General features: G+C 38.5%; 4 protein-coding genes and 1 long non-coding RNA gene across 6 annotated transcripts; 2 read left to right on the forward strand and 3 right to left on the reverse strand.

Moving 5' to 3' along the window:
• Positions 1–296: 296 nt before the first annotated feature.
• Positions 297–1,850, reverse strand: LOC106943093 (type I phosphatidylinositol 4,5-bisphosphate 4-phosphatase-A-like). Its single transcript, XM_015026430.1, has 2 exons — positions 1,461–1,850; positions 297–546 (listed from the first exon to the last, which is right to left on the reverse strand). The coding sequence occupies exons 1-2, from the start codon at positions 1,576–1,578 to the stop codon at positions 323–325; spliced, it is 342 nt and encodes a 113-aa protein (XP_014881916.1). The 5' UTR covers positions 1,579–1,850; the 3' UTR covers positions 297–322.
• A 1,309-nt stretch (positions 1,851–3,159) lies between these two features.
• Positions 3,160–5,895, reverse strand: LOC106943092 (protein PIH1D3-like). Of its 2 annotated transcripts, none has more exons than XM_015026428.1 (6): positions 5,629–5,895; positions 5,425–5,494; positions 5,237–5,342; positions 4,561–4,657; positions 3,745–3,830; positions 3,160–3,521 (listed from the first exon to the last, which is right to left on the reverse strand). In XM_015026428.1, exons 1-6 carry the CDS (start codon positions 5,722–5,724, stop codon positions 3,419–3,421), a joined length of 558 nt encoding a protein of 185 aa, XP_014881914.1. In that variant the 5' UTR covers positions 5,725–5,895; the 3' UTR covers positions 3,160–3,418. The 2 variants fall into 2 exon arrangements, with proteins under 2 accessions (XP_014881914.1, XP_014881915.1); XM_015026429.1 differs by having other exon boundaries at positions 3,432–3,521; positions 3,736–3,830.
• On the forward strand, positions 5,609–7,425 carry LOC106943091 (MICOS complex subunit MIC26-like). The gene is made up of 2 exons (XM_015026426.1): positions 5,609–5,697; positions 6,568–7,425. The coding sequence occupies exon 2, from the start codon at positions 6,568–6,570 to the stop codon at positions 7,219–7,221; it is 654 nt and encodes a 217-aa protein (XP_014881912.1). The 5' UTR covers positions 5,609–5,697; the 3' UTR covers positions 7,222–7,425.
• Positions 7,426–8,518: 1,093 nt separating this feature from the next.
• On the reverse strand, positions 8,519–12,672 carry LOC106943090 (eukaryotic translation initiation factor 3 subunit F-like). The gene is made up of 8 exons (XM_015026425.1): positions 12,535–12,672; positions 12,258–12,328; positions 10,823–10,902; positions 10,053–10,190; positions 9,871–9,962; positions 9,012–9,148; positions 8,792–8,905; positions 8,519–8,677 (listed from the first exon to the last, which is right to left on the reverse strand). The coding sequence occupies exons 1-8, from the start codon at positions 12,644–12,646 to the stop codon at positions 8,600–8,602; spliced, it is 822 nt and encodes a 273-aa protein (XP_014881911.1). The 5' UTR covers positions 12,647–12,672; the 3' UTR covers positions 8,519–8,599.
• Positions 12,673–13,526: 854 nt separating this feature from the next.
• On the forward strand, positions 13,527–17,261 carry LOC106943094 (uncharacterized). Its single transcript, XR_001423813.1, has 3 exons — positions 13,527–13,627; positions 14,775–15,277; positions 17,229–17,261. It is a non-coding gene; the product is annotated as an uncharacterized LOC106943094 (long non-coding RNA).

Consider the following 17,261-nt stretch of genomic DNA (forward strand, 5'->3'; position numbering starts at 1 on the left):
ACTGTTTTTTCCTTCTTATCCAGATTTGGAAATGACCTTAATTTAAATTTTTCTGACATTTTCAATTCTGCTGAAAATTCTAGCAAAAGGTTTGAGTGAGAATAATAAGGAGGACAGAAATGAAAACAATGGTATGGTGGAGACAGTGCTGTAAATAAGTCTTTTCAACAAATTGGAACTGAGTGCAGACCCTGAGTCAGATTTACAAACAGTGCAATCTCCTCAATAAATCTGTGGTAAACTGAGATCTAAGCTAATTTGTGATGACATATCTAATAGTTGGTGCCTCTATTTTGTATGTCCAAGTTTTTTTTTTGCATATTTAGCTGTACACTCTTTTGGAGTAACTCACCGTAGCTTCATTGCAAACTCCACACTTCACCACGTGCTGGTGGATCTTCCCCTCCACAGAGATGAGGCTCTGACACACCCTGCAGCTGATAACAGGGGCATTTCCGCTCTCCGGGGAGGCGAGTGGGGAGTAGGGTGGAGGGTCCTCCCCTAGAAGTACCGAGGGCTGACTGGCACTGGGGAAAGGGGGAAAACCTGAACAAGGAGGATAGAATACAAAATATAAGAGTAGTAATGCATGTGTGACAAATGCATGATTGTTGGAAGTCACAAGAGAAATGCAGTAGGACTGGGAAAAAAAAGACTCTCATGACAAGTAACCCATTACAGCAAACAAGATAATGAGATTAGGCCTGGAGTTCAGCAGAAAGGAGCTTTAGTAGAAAAACACTCTTGGAATGCGGAGCAGAGCCGGTTTCAACACATGAGAGTCTGGGTATTAGCAAAAGCTAAACCACAGTGTGTGGAACAGCTTAACCTAGAAATCACATAAAAGCATGCAAAACTATCTGCTCTATTTTTTTTTTTATTCGGAGAAAGCTGAGAGACTAGTGAAAAGTGAAATCTAATCTCTCTTTGAATATTTAAATGCTTTTCCTGGGAGTTATGATTGGTCGCAGCATCCCTCCGCAGCATCCGTAGTCACTTCCTCCTGTCAATCAAATCAGGTGTTTCTAGGATGTTAGCCAACCACTAGCATTTCTTCTATTTAGACAGCCATTGACTACATTTGACTAAAATAAACTGTTCAAAATAACAGTATGCCCCCAAAAATATTCATTTTAATAGTGTCATTAAAACTGGTTCACGATAAAGCTTAGCAAACAGTTAATTATGCTAAAGAGTTAGCATAATTTAGGCTAATAATACAACGGTTACCTGGTTCATATAAATTCTATAAAACGACACAATTTATCAGAGGGAGTGTGTTCATTAGATGCTATTATGTACAATATTCTTATCAAGCAACATAAACCCTCCACAATTAGTCCCTGTCATAGTGAAGCTAGCAGGCTAACCGTAATGCCCAGTCAGTTCTAGAGGCTATGGTAAGCTAGGCTAACATAGGCTGGAGTCAGGACAGAGGATGCATCACCCTGCACACTCACCCTCTGGTTTGTTGGGCACACTGTAGGACCCAGCGCCGGGAGAAACCCCGCCGTTACCGCTGCCAAGAGCACCATCCCCCAAATCTGAGAGCAACGGGGACCTCTCGCCGTCCGCCATACCGAGAGCGAGGCGCAGGTAAGGAGGGAGAGAGAGAGAGAGAGAGCGGGAGAGACGATGCAGACCGATTCGGTGTGGTATTGTTGTCTCGGAAATGAAGGCGTCACATGATCACACCCACCCACCAACACCAACCCAGAGCACCCGGTACCGGTGCTGCTGCGGTAACGATGCCCGAGGGTGTGGCACTGCTCTCACCGGGCATGATTCAGAGAGATGTTCCCTGATAATAACATTAGGTCAGGCGCATTATGCTTCTGTTATTTACTTATCGTGACTTCCCTGATTATTGTTGTTATAGGTCAGCTAAGAAATATATGAGACACAAATATTTTTTTCCATTTATAGAGGTGAAGGGGGCATTCCCCAAAGTTAGGGTGATCCCTAGAAATATGACTTTAAGCGACTGTGGTGGACTGTCCTGGGTGTAGCCACCTCTCACCCAATGACTGCTGGAGATAAGCGCCAGCCCCTCCACGATCCTGCAAGAAGTGTATATAGTGAATGAATGGATGAACTGAAGAGAGTAGAAAACATGACTCAGTAAAAAGCAACATTTCTTTATTTAATCGGGCCCCAGTGTTTTGAGTTTTTTTCTTTTCTTTTCTCTTTCATAAGCCCAATTAGGCTCATTAGGCCTATTAATTTTACGGACACCCAAAATCATATGAGTTGTATTAATTTAGGATTTTTGTGAATATAAACAATATTAAAGTATTTGAAAATCATGAGGTTATAGTCGATTTCTTTGAGGACAACATGGAGACATTAGCAACAGGACGCATTAAACCTACCATGCATCAGTTAATACCTGCTGATGCATTAGGTTACCTATTACTATACTGTAACTTGCTTTAGTAAAATAATTTTTCCCTAACACAGCTATAATTGTTAAAAAAAATTTGATTGGTACAAGTGAATGAAGTTTGTCAAACTTAACTTAACTTTACTTAACTTGACAACTTAAACTAACTTGGATAAACTTAATTTGATTACTTGTAACCAATTATTGTAACAGGATATGTCTTACAACACAGATGCTCTCCATCCAAACTTACTGAGCTATTACTGAAACAAGAATGGACAAAAAGTTCAGTCCAAATGTGCAGACCTTGAAGAGACTTTTGACTTGTAGCTCAGTCAAAGGTAGTCCTAAAGAGTACTGACTCAGTCGGAGTGGCTGTATTTCATTTGTAAAAACATTTAAAAACCATGCATCTTGGCCTTTTCCATAAAAAAACAAAATAAAATACACTAACATTTTTGTTTGTAATCTGACAAAAAAAAAAGTGAAAACGTTGCAGAGTACATTTAGAGCATGGTGTGTTTGTTGCAAAGATGGGTCAGAAACTAGAAAGTTGGGAAACTCAGGTCTTGACAAATACTGCTTTTCTTTTGATGTTGCTTTCTTGTTCCTATATTTCCATACTTTAATGTTTCGCTTCAAGTCAATCAAGTCTAACTTCTAAATCACTATAAAAAGGGCACTGTGTTATCTAAATAACCAATACTCAATTTAAAAAGTTATTTTACTTTTTCTCTACAGACATGATAGAAAGGAAATTAAAACAAGAGCAGAACTACTGAAGCACAGAAAACATTTATTATAACTTTTTCTTATGAAGTCAGAGATTGCATATGGAAAAGAGCCCAGATTTAATTAAAAATTTACAGAAATAAATCGGATTTACTTCCGTCATTGTTTTCAGGCATCAAACAAGCCAGTGTGTGCAATCCTAACTTTCCCCCCAAGAAAGTGGTGGGAATTATTTCAGCTTTACCTTAAAGCTGAAATAATTTCTTTATCCTTCTTTTACTGCATGTTGATACAGTCCATGGGTCACTTCATCAGTAGAGTCACCTCCAGTTCCTGCCTGTCGCTAAAGAACTGAGCCTTGCCCTCTTGATTCTGGATGGGATGGGGCAGATGGAGACCCAGTTTACTAAAAAGAAAAAAGAAAGGAGCGACAAGTGAAAGCAATGATGTGAGAAGGAGAGAGATGTTAAGTGGTTGAGGAGGATGTTAAGAGCTGCACTTGAAGCTCAGGTCAAGATCTGGAACACTGATTAAAGTAAAATGTCTGAAGATCCGAGATGTGAGCATGAGCAGCAGCTTCTCCTTATGAGATCAAAAATAAAAGACAAGATTTTCAAAACCGCTCTTACTACTTTGGAGTCCGCAGATCCAGGTACTTCTCCTTTAAATCCAAGAAGACATCTTTTGCCTTTGTGTCGGGTAGTTTTATTTTAACCTAAGGGTACGAAAAAATATTAATATTGCTCTAATATCCTAAATAGTCCCAGTTTATACCAATAATCATTTCAAAAGTATAAACAAATCTTTTGAGCAAATATCTACAATCATGTTAGCTATATTTTCTATGAATGTTTGGCATAACTCTGTAAGTGAAGACATAAGGAAGGAAAGAAAAGTAAGAAATGAAACAAAGAAGGAAGGACTGGAGGGAGGATGCATAGACAATGGTATTGGAAATTAAGTCTAGAAATACACATATTTTTCCATACTCTTAATTTCTGAGGCCATATATCTAGACCTGGAAAACACTTAAATCATGTTCCATACCTTCTGAAACTGTATAAGATTTCTGTTCCTATATTAGACATGCACTTTATAATGGATTTCAGTTTTTTCCCAATAAAGGACAGCTCGGATGCAGAGAAAGTTTTATTTTGACTTTCTCTATTCTTTAGTTGTGTTGATAGAGGAGAAAAAGAAAAGTGAGGAAAGTGTGGGTTAATTTCAATCTGTATTGTCATCGCACTATTGAACAATAAAATCACAATGTCAGGTCTTCCAAATAAAATGCAGCTCCCGATGCCTTTAACATTTTAAACTTACTTTTAAACTGCATTTGGTTTTGTGTTTATCTTTGTCTTTATTCAAATGCTTGCAGATGTTTTCCAATGTGAAAAAAGTTGATTAACTTCAGTGAACAACTTGCTTGATACTTAATAAATTACCAGCATGGCTTCACAGCACATTGAAGATGGATCCTTCTGGCTTAAGCCCAGGAACAAATCCTCTGTTCCAACACTCTGCTTCAGGATAATTTCATACCTGTATCAAGTCATATCGGAATACACATGAAAATTGCACATTATCATAGTATGAGGAAAATGACATCACTTATTTAATTTTCTGGTAAAGATTATTAAACTTTAAAATGAAAGCAACTTTTATCGATGTAAAATAATTTCGTGCTGAAAATTACAGGGAATCCAACTTTTAAATTTAGAATATTTTTCTGCGAAATGCATTAAGGGCAAACTGTTAAAATCAGCATATGTGTAACTGTTGAGGCATTTGTACAATCTCTTTTTGAATACTGTCTATCCTTGAAAACAATTTTTTGAATCAATTTTGTTGTACAGTTTGGATTCTTATCCTACAAAGAGACACAGGACAAACAACTAGACACACTTGCAGTCATACCAATGGGCAATTTTAGAGTAACCAATTAATCTAACAGTCATCTTTTTAGACTGTGGGTGAAAACAAACACATGCACAGGGAGAAGAACCCAGGCCAAGATTAAAACCTAGGATTTTCTTGCTGCAATCCACCGTGAAGCCTTTGTGTTGTATTCTAACTAGAATGAAGGCAGCACCACTACAGGTTTTTCCTCCTCAGTCTTACTCAGGTTGTGGTCTCGGGTCAGCCAGATCATCATACTGAGAGCCCTCAGCCACCTCCTCCTCACTCCAGATATCCTTACTGATTTTCTTTGTGTAGGCAGTAGACACTAAATCAGCAGAAAGCCAGTTTGAGCTTTTAACATGTTCTTGTTCAAAATAAATTTAACCAAGATAAACAAGTGCACATACCTTCTTTTTCTTTTTTAGGAGGGGGACCAATATGGCCAGGACCAAGCTGTCCATAGGCTGTTTCATTTTGCTGAAATAAGCCCAATTTAATTATTCAACTCTACTACACCCAGACATTACCTTTATGGAATAATTACATAAAAAAACTACCTATTTTAAATAAACGTCCTCATACTGTTTATTTGTGTTTGTGAATAATCTTACTTTACATTCTTCATCCTCATCTTCCTCCTGCTGAGTTGATAACAGCGCAGACAAAGCCTGTAAGTTTTGGTAAGACGATACTCCGAGACATTCCATAACAATAAGAGAATAAGAAAAAACTGACTTAAAACTGCAACTACTGCATATAATACGCTTGTACTTCGGTTTTAAGCTAACTACCGTTGCTTAAAAATTAACGATAAAATTACTTATAACCTTATGAAGCTAAAAAAAAAAAAAAAAAAAACAACAAAACAGCTGATTAGCATGCTAACTAGAATTCGAACCGTTGGTGTTGTTGTTTTCTGTCTCCATGGAGACCGGCTGCCATGGTAACTAGAGACATTGACCTGAAAGTAAAAAAAAAAGTCCAATTTAGAAAATATGTATAAAATCTTAAATTTTAAGGATATGTACCTTAAATAGTTTAATTTAATCACCGTTCTAAAACATAAATAGTTACATATTAGTAACTAACCATACATAATAAAGCAGTGGACATGTATAGTTTTTTTTTAAATCTCATATTTTAATGGTACCACATGAACCAGCTTGATGTCACATTTAATATCAAAAGAACACTACTTCTTTTTTTAATGTTATTTTATTTAGTGTTTTACACCCATATACATGTAATTTTCTACTATTGATCTTTTTTTTTTTAAATATATGTAGCTTTGATATATATTATATATACATTGATAGTAACAGGTAACATTTTTCCTGTTTTTATTCAAATATTTAGATGCTTTGTTAATTTGGTCATATTCACGCAATTAGCAGTGTCCCTTTCAATACAATTTGAATTAATCCATACATTTAATTAAATGAACTAATTGTGGGAGAGGGAGAATGTCTGAGCATATAGAATATATAAATATGTTTATAACAGCATTGTCACTTTTTTGGCGGGTTTTTCTGTTTAGAAAAAAATCATAGATGCGGCGCCAGTCAGTCTTGTCCCTCGGCGGATTCCGTAGGCAGTGCATATGGCCCTCAGGGTTCATGTTGAAGGTGACGGGTAGAGTCATGCCGGGAGCCTCGAGTTTCCTGCCTTTCACCGTTTCCGCGGCTAATGATGCCGGTAACGGAGAAAAAGAAGAGACATCCTCGGTAAACCTGGACGAGCTGTCGCTCTACACAGCCCCTCCTCCACCTCTCTGGTATGAGGAGTCTGAAGCGGGTCAACTGGAGGAGAAAGTCGCCACCGTCAGGAAGTTAGCTGAGCCGTACGCTATTTGGTGCCAGTCAGCGTACTCTAAAATTAAACCCAAAGTTCAGAAGGTCGTCCAGTTGGGAAATGACACGTACGTCAATCTACAGTACCCTCCTAAAGACTTCTATCCCCGGGCAGGAGTCATCGGTTTAGCCGGAGTCGTCGGACTCTTTCTGGCCAGAGGATCCAGGATTAAGAAAGTCCTCTACCCAACGGGCCTTATGACCCTGGGCGCCTCCCTTTACTACCCGGAGCAAGCGGCGGCCATCGCCAAGTCTGCCGGAGATTCCGTGTACGACACCGCGGTCCAGAGCTACGCTGCTGTGGAGAAGATCCTGAAGTCTCAAGTCAAAGATAAAAAGAGTAACGAAAAGTAAAGACTGGGGATCAAACAGCGCCTTCATTCCCTGATCTTCCTGGATGGAGTTTTGAAATGTGACTCTAATGCTCTTTGCACTAAGCTTGAATTGTAACTCAGGATTTCCAGCTTTAAAAATGTACCTCTGCCTCTGATGTAAATGTATATTTATGTAGAAAATAAGACCTGCTTGGCTTACATTAAAATTCAGGGTTTGACACATCTCTTGGTATGAAGAATAATTTTACAAAAAACCCTTCTTTAGTCCAATTAAATATAAATACATGAACACAATGAGAATATTCTCTCCATTGTTTTCAGACAGTAAAGTTAAACTATCACATCAGAAGAATTAACCAGTGGTAAACTGATTCTGGTAGATTTTTTTTTAACTTGGCCATTAGTTTGCAGATACAGCTACTCATTCAGTTCTTTGGAATGCATAAACAATCTATGGGAAAATATTAACTGTTCACATTTAGCCTCTAAGACTCAAGATACATTATAGAAGTAAGGTGTTTAAAGACTTGATATTTAATACTTTATACTGTGATTGTTTATTCTAGTCCAATTCGATTTAAAAAAATACTTTGCTTATCCCAAAAGTAAATTACATGCAACTCATTTCATCCAAGTATCTTCAACATGTCTGGAAAGACCTCCAGTAGCAGTCAGTATTGCAACAAATCTGAACAGGCCACTGACTAAAGACTGTTTCTGTATGATAGTCTAATAGCTGTCATAAATATTAACGGGAAGGTGACAAAATTCTCAATGGAAAAAATGAACAAAAGTCCTCTCAAAGAACAAATCAGAAGTAATGTAATAGAGCTACTCTACTACTAGTGTTATTCTGGAAACTGCATTTAAAAATGACTAAAATTAATTGAATTTAATACAAGGGTCCACAAGTGTCAGAACTGTATAGTTTCCTATACTCAATTTTCCAAAGTTCCTATTCGTCTTCAACCAATTTTACATATAATACAAAAGTTTACTTTGAGTTTAGTGTAAATAAAACAAATACTTACATACTCCATTTTATCTATGGTTATCAAAATCTGAAACATGCTGCTCTTCAAGACACATGCCATCTGCATAAATCTGTCATTTTTAAAATTATTAAATAAAAGTAAATCTGAAAAAGTTGGATCAGTTTTGATGACAAAAGTAGTTGCATCAAGCTAATTTTGAATCCAAGAACAATTTTTGAGTGACTGTAAATGACAAAAAGCATTATTACATTAGGAATACAATAGTTCGTGCAATGCATTACTTACAGAAGAAGCATCTTTGAAGAAATCAAATCTGCTATATGACTGTTGAATGTTTTTATTCATCTTAGCCAAAACAAAAGAAAGAATTCAAAAAATTAAATATGACTTGAAATAATCTCCTCAGAGAAGCACCAGCTTCTCGTTCAGAGCAATCTGTGCTTGAGTCAGGTTAGACAGGTAGGTCACCATCAACAGGTCCTGCAAACAAATTATTTACAGCTTTGTATCACAACCATGAAGGATTTTACCTCATTATGATGTCATACGTCCAATGTAAACAATCAATTTTAATATTTTTAGACGAGCGCTTACGTTGATGTTGGAGTTGAGCATGTTCTCAAAGTCCTCGGCTGTGATGGTCGGCACTTTGTTGACCAGATCCATGAGGAAGCGACCCACGCTGTTATCAGCCGTCACCTTTCCAGACTGGGACACACACACACACACACACACACACACACACACACACACATTATGATCAGGGTTTAAATCTATCCTAGAGACCGGATCAGAACCAGGCTTTCCTGCTCACCAACACATCTTCGATGTACGCCAGCACAGTGGTCAGCATGTCCTGTATCCTGGACGCAGCGCTCCCCACCTGTGACAGGTCAGAGGTCAGCCCCTTGGTGCGGCTGGGAGTCACACGAGTTCTCTGCAGAAGATCCACTGCAACATGGAGATAGAGTCAAAATGTTTACACACAGGAGTGTTGAAATTCATTTGAATTTGCTCATTTCTTGATTTTAAAGGAGCAGTGTTAAATGTTTTCCAGGTATTTTGTAGCACAATCAAGTGTGTTAACTTCAGTTGTGTAAAAATGCTGTATATATCAAATAAGGCTTGAAAGAAATGACTTTGTAATTTAACGTCTTGAAATTGAATGGTTGCCATGGAGATGCAAGGTTTTCTCAAACATGCATGAAGGAGTCAAGGCAACACTCCAGGTGTGTTTTTGATGAGGGAATAATATAATAACATGATGTAAAAAAAATAAAAAAAGTAGATTTTGTATCATTTTACATAATTCTAACCCTGACTAATCCAAATCCAACACGTGACCCTTGACAAAAACCTTTTTGTGAAGAATTACCCCTGCCTTTGAGTCGGTAGAATGAACTGTCATGGAGTCTAAGTTTTGAACATGTTTTTTTGTTGAACTGAAACTGAAAGGTCTAACTAAATTTTTCTTTTTGCAGATTTGTTTATTTTGCTTAACCAATCATTTGTATTTATTTGTTTTGCTTTTGATTTAAATACAATCCTTTTTTCCCCCTTTAAAACTTTTCTTTATGGTCAAAAGCCTCCTGTGTGGCATTAGGCTCCTACCAGAAGCTAGACTTTGAAATAAAACTGTCCAACCAAACTAAGAAGCCCAATAAAGTGCTTACCGCCTATCCTCTCAGTGTCATAGTAGATGTATTTGACACTCAAGGGGGTGAACATAACACCAACCGTCTTTCCTGGCACACCCATCTGGGCACTGAAGAAGACACACAAACACATCCAGGAGGTCACCATCAGCCTGGAGCTGCACACAAACACACACACTTGCACAAATAGAGCAGCTCACCTGACGTAGGCGCGAATGTTCATTTTGCCGCTCTGCAGCGCCGTGTCCACAGTCAGGTGGATGGGGTTGGTGGCTTCGCGGCTGTAGTACTCGTGGATGAGCACGGAGTGCTCAGTGATATCAAAGCCTGTGGCATACCTGAGGAGAGAAGGCAATATGCTGGAACCTTTTCCACTATGATTTGGACCTATTGTGCTTCCTTGAACAGGTTATGACGGGTCTCTGGGCTAAACAGAACATGTCCTTTACATTTTTGTTTTGCACAAAATCATCCTTAGAAAACAAGATTTTAGTCTGGTCAGTTTTGCCTATTTTGAGATATTTTAGGCTCTTTTTTCATTTAAAATCCAAATAAGCTGCTGGCCACGCAACCCAAATTACGTTTACTTGCACATTAAAATGGTTGCAAACAGATACACAATTATTCAACCTTTCATCCTTGAAAAGCATTATTAGAGCCTACTGCACAAGAAACAAGAATGCAGAAAGTGGTTTCTGGATGCTAAGTCAACAACAAAACACTTGTCTTTTCCAGCAGCCATTGTACAGCGCAAACAGCAATAAAGCCAGTTGACCAAACATGCTGGAGCTTCATTGGGGTTGCTAGATGAGAGGCAGTTCCAGCTGATTTGCATTACATTCAGAATGTTTTTGAAATGGCTCATTTTCCAGACACCAAAAAACATTAACTTATTGACAAAAATCGGTTAGGTAGAAGTACAAAAATGAGCAAAATATGAATACGTCTCCGTTAAAGCAAACTGACTCACCATCCGATGATGACTTCTGTGGGAGACACCCTCTTGTGAAGTTCATACATGTTCTTGGCAAACTCCATGTCCACAGCAACCTGCAGGCATCCACAGAAGTTTACAAAAGCACTAATATTACATGCCGTTATTTATTTTACTTTATTTATATAGGTCAGCCCTTTGTGAGTGATCTGAGCTCAGGCTGAACGTCTGGACTTTCCAACACTCACTCCAGGCTCCAGATCAAACAGCAGAACAGGCTCCTGCTGTTTGATGTGAAGATAAAAGTGTGCTGCAGCTCTGCTGGTTTCAGAAACAGAAAACAGTTTGAGAAGCTTTCAGAGCTCGCAGGAGGGAAAAGTTACTCTGCACATGCACAGAAAAATAGGGCAGGTTTTTAACCTTTCTTGTGGAAATAACAAATGTCAATCTAAAACACATAAAACATAAACCATTGACTTTTATTCAAAACAGAGAAGCAACTATTAAACCTATTGCAGAAAAAAAATAATAAATACCAGTTACTGCAGTTATCACAACCTGTGGGACTTTATTAGCTGTACAGTTGATTTTTATCTGTTCACTGATTTTTCCGTGAAACTTGACTTCAAATTAATTATTCATGCAAAATTTGTCTATATTTGGATTTTTTTTCAAAGAGTATATCTAAAATATCCAGGAACAAAATCCAGCTTGGGACGCTGAAATATTTAGGTATAATGCTACCTGACACATTGTCGGCTGGCGTTCATAAAGGAGAAAACGCATGAGCGCCTTTTATCTTCCTATTTAGAGCTGAGTTAGCTGGATCTCCTGTAGTTTGTAAGTGTTGTGACTCTGTGCCAGTTTGCTCTGTAACAAGATATAAACCCAGCTGATATTAGCTGATTAATTAGTCAGGCTGTCTGCTCCGGCCGCCAACATGTAGTCAGCTTCTGGTGTATTAAAACCAGGATTACATCTAATCAGCTAGAATGTTAGGTGGCACTCCTTTAGCATCCACACCTGTGTTTATCAAACAGAAAAACTGGTCTCTCTTTTAAGCAAGGTTAAAGTGCATATCCTTTCCTTTATATCAGCCAGCTGACCAGCAGTACACAGTTTTAAAACAGCAGCTGGGAGGCTGGAAGCAACTAATATGTCCTTGTTATCCTTTAATTACATTATAAATAAAGAGCCGAATGATCATTCGGTTCAATTGCTTTTAGATTTATCAGGTGTTCATTCTAAATTTTCGCTTAAAATGCTATGCTTGAAAATCAAAACACAAAATTTATGTTGAATTTTTTTAAATAATTTTAAATGAGAAATGAGGTTGTTCCGCGTATTCATATGAATAGCACAATAGTGCTCTTTATAATACGAGTGTTAATGCATATAAACAGAAGATCACTTCCGTTTCTCTCATTGTTTATTCAGGTTCGATGTCACAAGCGGAGTGATAGCAGCTTACCTCATCCTCAGACTCGTTGTGAGGGACGGAGAAGCAGTTGGTCACTTCTATAGAGTGTTTATCAATGGTACCTGAAAGAGGCGGACGTTAAAAACAAATACATACAGACTTTTTAACAAGAATACGACTCCACTGATGCTCCAGATGTGTTTGCATTAGGCTGCACTGAGCGAGCATGTGTTAGCAGCTGAGCTAATGCTACACACGGCTTTTCCGTCCATTATATCCCGGTGTCACCCCAAAAGAAAGAGGACGTTTAACCCAGGACTTAACTTACCCAAAATGGTTCCGATGACCCGGCTCGCCCCCTCATTCCTTCGCTCGTAAGAGTCGCAGATTGAGGCGAGAACGACGGGATGGATTTTCACCACTGGCCCGAACACCGACATCTTGAAGAAAAAGGCTCTACCAACGCCTGCAGTGAGCTGATATGCTGCCGCCTACAGGCTGGCGGCCAAACTGTTAGCGATGTGCCGTTCGCGGCTGAGCCACGTCGACGGGTCGGTTCCTTTCACTGAACGAGGGGAGCCAACACAGTACTATTCACGGTCACTTGATCTTATTTGGAAAGTTGCACGTTTAAAGATAATAAGATAATACTTTATTTTATTTTACAGTAATATTTTATTTTATTTTATTTTATAATGCCCAGAAGAAGGGAAACAGGAAATCTGAGCGACTACCGTAGTTATACAGTTCTTTGGCAGTAAATACTCAGCAAGTTCTCCACCAGTTTGTCCGACAGCTCTCTCAGTCCAGAAGAAGATCCAGAGGATCAGAGTGAATCTGGATTGAGACAGAGACAGTGTTTCAGGGTCCCAGAGATCCTAGGAGCTGTCAGAGGCCTCATGCCTCTTCTTGGGTCTGGTCTGCCATAGCAAATGGCTCCTTGTGAGGGATCGGACCAAGAGCAGCCCAGAGACCGACTAGAACTAGAGGTATAGACAAAGTTCCTGCTTAGAACTAGAGATATAGACAGAAGTCAGGGTTTCCACAAGTGTTTTTATCAGGCAGGCGGGTTAACAGGCTTTATTTGCCTTCCCACCAGGCTCTGTGCTAGTTATTTTAAATTGATATTTTTGTCCACCAGTAAAGACGGATTAAGCTAGAGGTTTATAATTGAGGCACTGAACTGGCTGTGAGGCTTTATGAACCAGTTATTTCACACGCTGTTATTTCTGAATATATCTGATCGTTCATCTGTGACATTTTGTAACTTGACATTTGTTAACCCTAACTCCCAGCAGGCTGCTGATGGATGACCTTAGTGACTCCAACCACCGGTTCAGCAGGTTTTCTGGAGGAAACTCTGCAGGGTTTCTGGATGATGTTTCCTGATCCAGCTCCCCAATCTTGACTTGAAATTTGCTGTAGGTACTTTGCTGTTGTTTGATATTTACAACTGAGTTTTTGAAACGTGACAATTTCATTTTGAGTCGTTAAAAGGATTGACCTGAAAACTTCACCTGTCTTGTTGTTGCCTTCCTGTCCTGTTGTCTTTCAACACAAGACAAACTCGTGGCCCTGGGCTACTGCCCTAATAAACTCTTTCTGTCAGCAGTGAACAGTCATATTTTATCCTCAGATTTGGTTCTCAGGATAATTTTCAGTTGGAGAAAATAACTGCACCTCTGGTTGACCTGTTGCAATAATTAATAAATCAATTGATTGAATGATAAATTAAAACAAACTACATTTTTATTTGCATGATTTATCGTTTCTCTCTTTCCACCAAAAACTGGATGATAGTCTTCAGTCTGTTGCTTTGGTCTCAAATAAACCTTTTTTTTTAAAAAAAGGAGATTTTTCTTTGCTGTTTGTTTTATTTATAGTTTCTGTTTTTTGAAATTTCAAATGTCTTCCAGTTCCAATGTTAAATGTTCATTAAAATGTAAAGGTTATTGATCTTTGAGAATGTGTTCTCAAAGGTCAATAATCTTTAATAATAATTATGCTATTGCCATTATATTAGTTGAAAATCATAGTAAAACTATATTTATCGAAATGACTTTTGGAACAATTTATCATCCAACAAAACTTGATATGAAAGTTGAGTTTGTATTGGGAAGCTCTGAGCGTGTTCAGAGGCTACTAACCCCAAAAGTCATATTTTTCAACAACCTTCAAATTTTTTTAAAATCATTTTTTGACGGACTGACAGCTGGAAATTGTATGAAGTGAAGATCCATTTTGGAGCCGAAAGAACTGAGCCAAATAATTCGGATCTCAGAACAGAGGCGGGATTCCCATCAGTGACGCAAAAAGCAGATATTGAATTTCAAGCTAACTTCATTAAATTCAATAATATCTGTTCCAATATGGCCTTAATTAATGCTGTTTATAAAAGATTAATGTAAGGGTGTAAAAAAACACGATTTAAAAAGACTTCCAACATCAACTCAGACCAAATTATAGAATAATAATAGATATAAAAATGCATAAATTAAAAAAAAGACATTTCATAAAGGCGGCTGTTTTTATTTTAATTTATTGTCTTTTTTCCCGTGAACTCTGCAGATGCTGAGTCTAGCAGCCAGCAGGAGGAGGAAGAGGAGGCGGCGGACCGTCCCCCTGTGTTGTGGTAAGGAGACTGAGGCAGGGTTGACAGGGGCTGGACTGATGACAGCATCCTCCTCCGCTCTGAGGCTCCAACACCTGACCGCCTCCATCAGAGCCGCACAGATCATGGAGCTGCCGGGTTATCCCGACGCCACCATTTCACAAAATGCTCCGCAGACGCATCCGCGTAAATATTCAACTTCAGCTGCTTAATCTGGTCTGTTCTCCCCCCCAACTTGATCATTCACTGGCCTGTAGCTTTCGGATTTTCATTTAGTGCGTGACCGAGTCGAGTCGAGGTGCTTCTTGTTTTCCTGAAGAGAAAAAAAACAAAAGCTGACTGATCCTGCCTCGCTATTACAACCAAGGATCAGACATGGGTGCAATCGAATCACCAACGCCGGCCGGATTATGGAGCAGATTTTCCTTTTCCTCATGATACAACAGTCAGCTCGATCTAGGTGAGAAGTTGCGACGCTTAGCAGGTAGTATGTTGGATGTTTGTGACATTAATCCGAAACCTTTTGGTTTCTGAGTCAGAGGGACTCTGGAGCAGAGGCTATTTCTGACCCATCCATCAGCAGGATAGTGCGTCATCTTGACTGCCACTCTCCGTCTCGCTCTCTCTCTCCGTATCTCTCTCCCTCTTTCTCCTGCGACCAGTTACCTAAATGGAGGCTCAGCATCCAGGTCTGCTGGAAAAGGACCTGGACTCCATTTTCTCGTGCAAATATTTTAGGGAACAGCATGCCTCGCTGTGCAGATTTCTCTCCTCTTTGGGACTTATGTAAGAAATCTCAGCAGGCATACGGAAGAAATAAACCACATTTAAAATAGCGCTATAAGTGCACTTGCACAATATACTCACACAGGCACGCAAGGACCACACACAGACACACACACAGCCCAAGGCGGGTTTTTTTCGCGCGCGCGCGCGCGTGCGTGCGTGCGTGCGTGCGTGTGTGTGTGTGTGTGTGTGTGTGTGTGTGTGTGTGTGTGTGTAACTGACTTAATTAAAGAGCCTCCAGTGTGAATATGCACAGCTGCGCTCCTGGATCAGGTCGTCTCTCCAAACAGGGAACAGAATATCCTAAACATCTGTATAATATCATCTCACTTCCTGTTTTAGCTTCAGCTTCTTGTTTTTCAAAGGTGTTGAATTATAAAATCATGTCTTGAACATTTTCACATTTTGTTGTAGGACTAAACTCTTTGTATAACTGCAAGATATTCATGTTTAAATTTGTGTTTGTTCAGGTTTTATGTATATATATTCCATATTTCTGTCTTTGTGTGAATTCACTTGCTTTGCCATTTTTCTCAGTCTTTGAGAAGTTTGACTTGAGTCTCAGAATATTTTACCTTAATCTCAGTATTTTAACATTTTTCAGTATTCTGACTTTTTTTCTGTTTTCAAGAAATTTGACAACTTCTGAGAAATGTTACTTTAATCTCATAATTCTGACTTAAATATCAGAGTTATACCTTAATAACAGAATTCAGACTATTCTTACTCCCCCCCCCAGAATTCTCAGAAATTTCACTTTAATCTCAGAATTTCTGATAAATTTGACTCTCTTACTTTAATCTTAGTACTTTGACATTTTTCCTCAGAATCTTGGAGAAATTTGACTTTAATCTCTGAATCTCGTATTCTCAGTTTTCTAACTTTTTTCTCAGTATTTGGACCTTTTTTCAGAATTTTCAAGAAAATTGACAATAATCTCAGAATTCAAACTTTAATTTAATAATCTCACTGTTTCCCCCAAAATTGTAATTTTGACCTCAGAATGTTTTCTTTTTACAGAATTCTGAGAAATGTTACTTTAATCTCATAATTTTGACTTTAATATCAGAATGTCAGACATTAATTTTAGGATTCTGAGTTTTATTTACAGAATTCTGAGAAATTAGATTTTAATCTCAATATTCTGATTTTTTTCGGAACCCTGACAAAAAGAAAATCAGGCTGCATTAGAGTGGCCCAGTCAAAGTCTAGAAATAGATCTGGTTGATAATATGGGCAAGACATGAAAACGGACATTCCTCTTCATCTCATCAGATCTTGAGCTGCAAAGCAGGAAGACACTCATCCTACAAAACACTTGCAGCTGCTAAATACAAATGCAAACCAAACTTTTCAGATTTTTAAGTTCCCCATTTTCCTTTTACATCCCAATTATGTGCTTCCATATAAAACCAAAATAACCCACGTTACAGTTTGTGGTTGTAATGTGACAAAATGCGATTAATCGTAACTGATATGCCTTTTACTAAACACCTTCAAGGCAGCAAAGTGTGTTTATAGGAGCTTGATAGATGTTGATGTGAAAAACAAGAAATAAAATCCTGATGTTTAGCAAGAGCAGTGAATCAATCATTTGGTCATCGTGATCTCTTCCTTCATTCCAGGCTTCAGTCAAGCAAACAAATGATCCAATCAAT

This window comes from Poecilia latipinna, unplaced genomic scaffold (assembly GCF_001443285.1).
Source record: "Poecilia latipinna isolate Pla-1442-1.1 unplaced genomic scaffold, P_latipinna-1.0 Scaffold4864, whole genome shotgun sequence".
Classification (NCBI taxonomy): domain Eukaryota; kingdom Metazoa; phylum Chordata; class Actinopteri; order Cyprinodontiformes; family Poeciliidae; genus Poecilia; species Poecilia latipinna.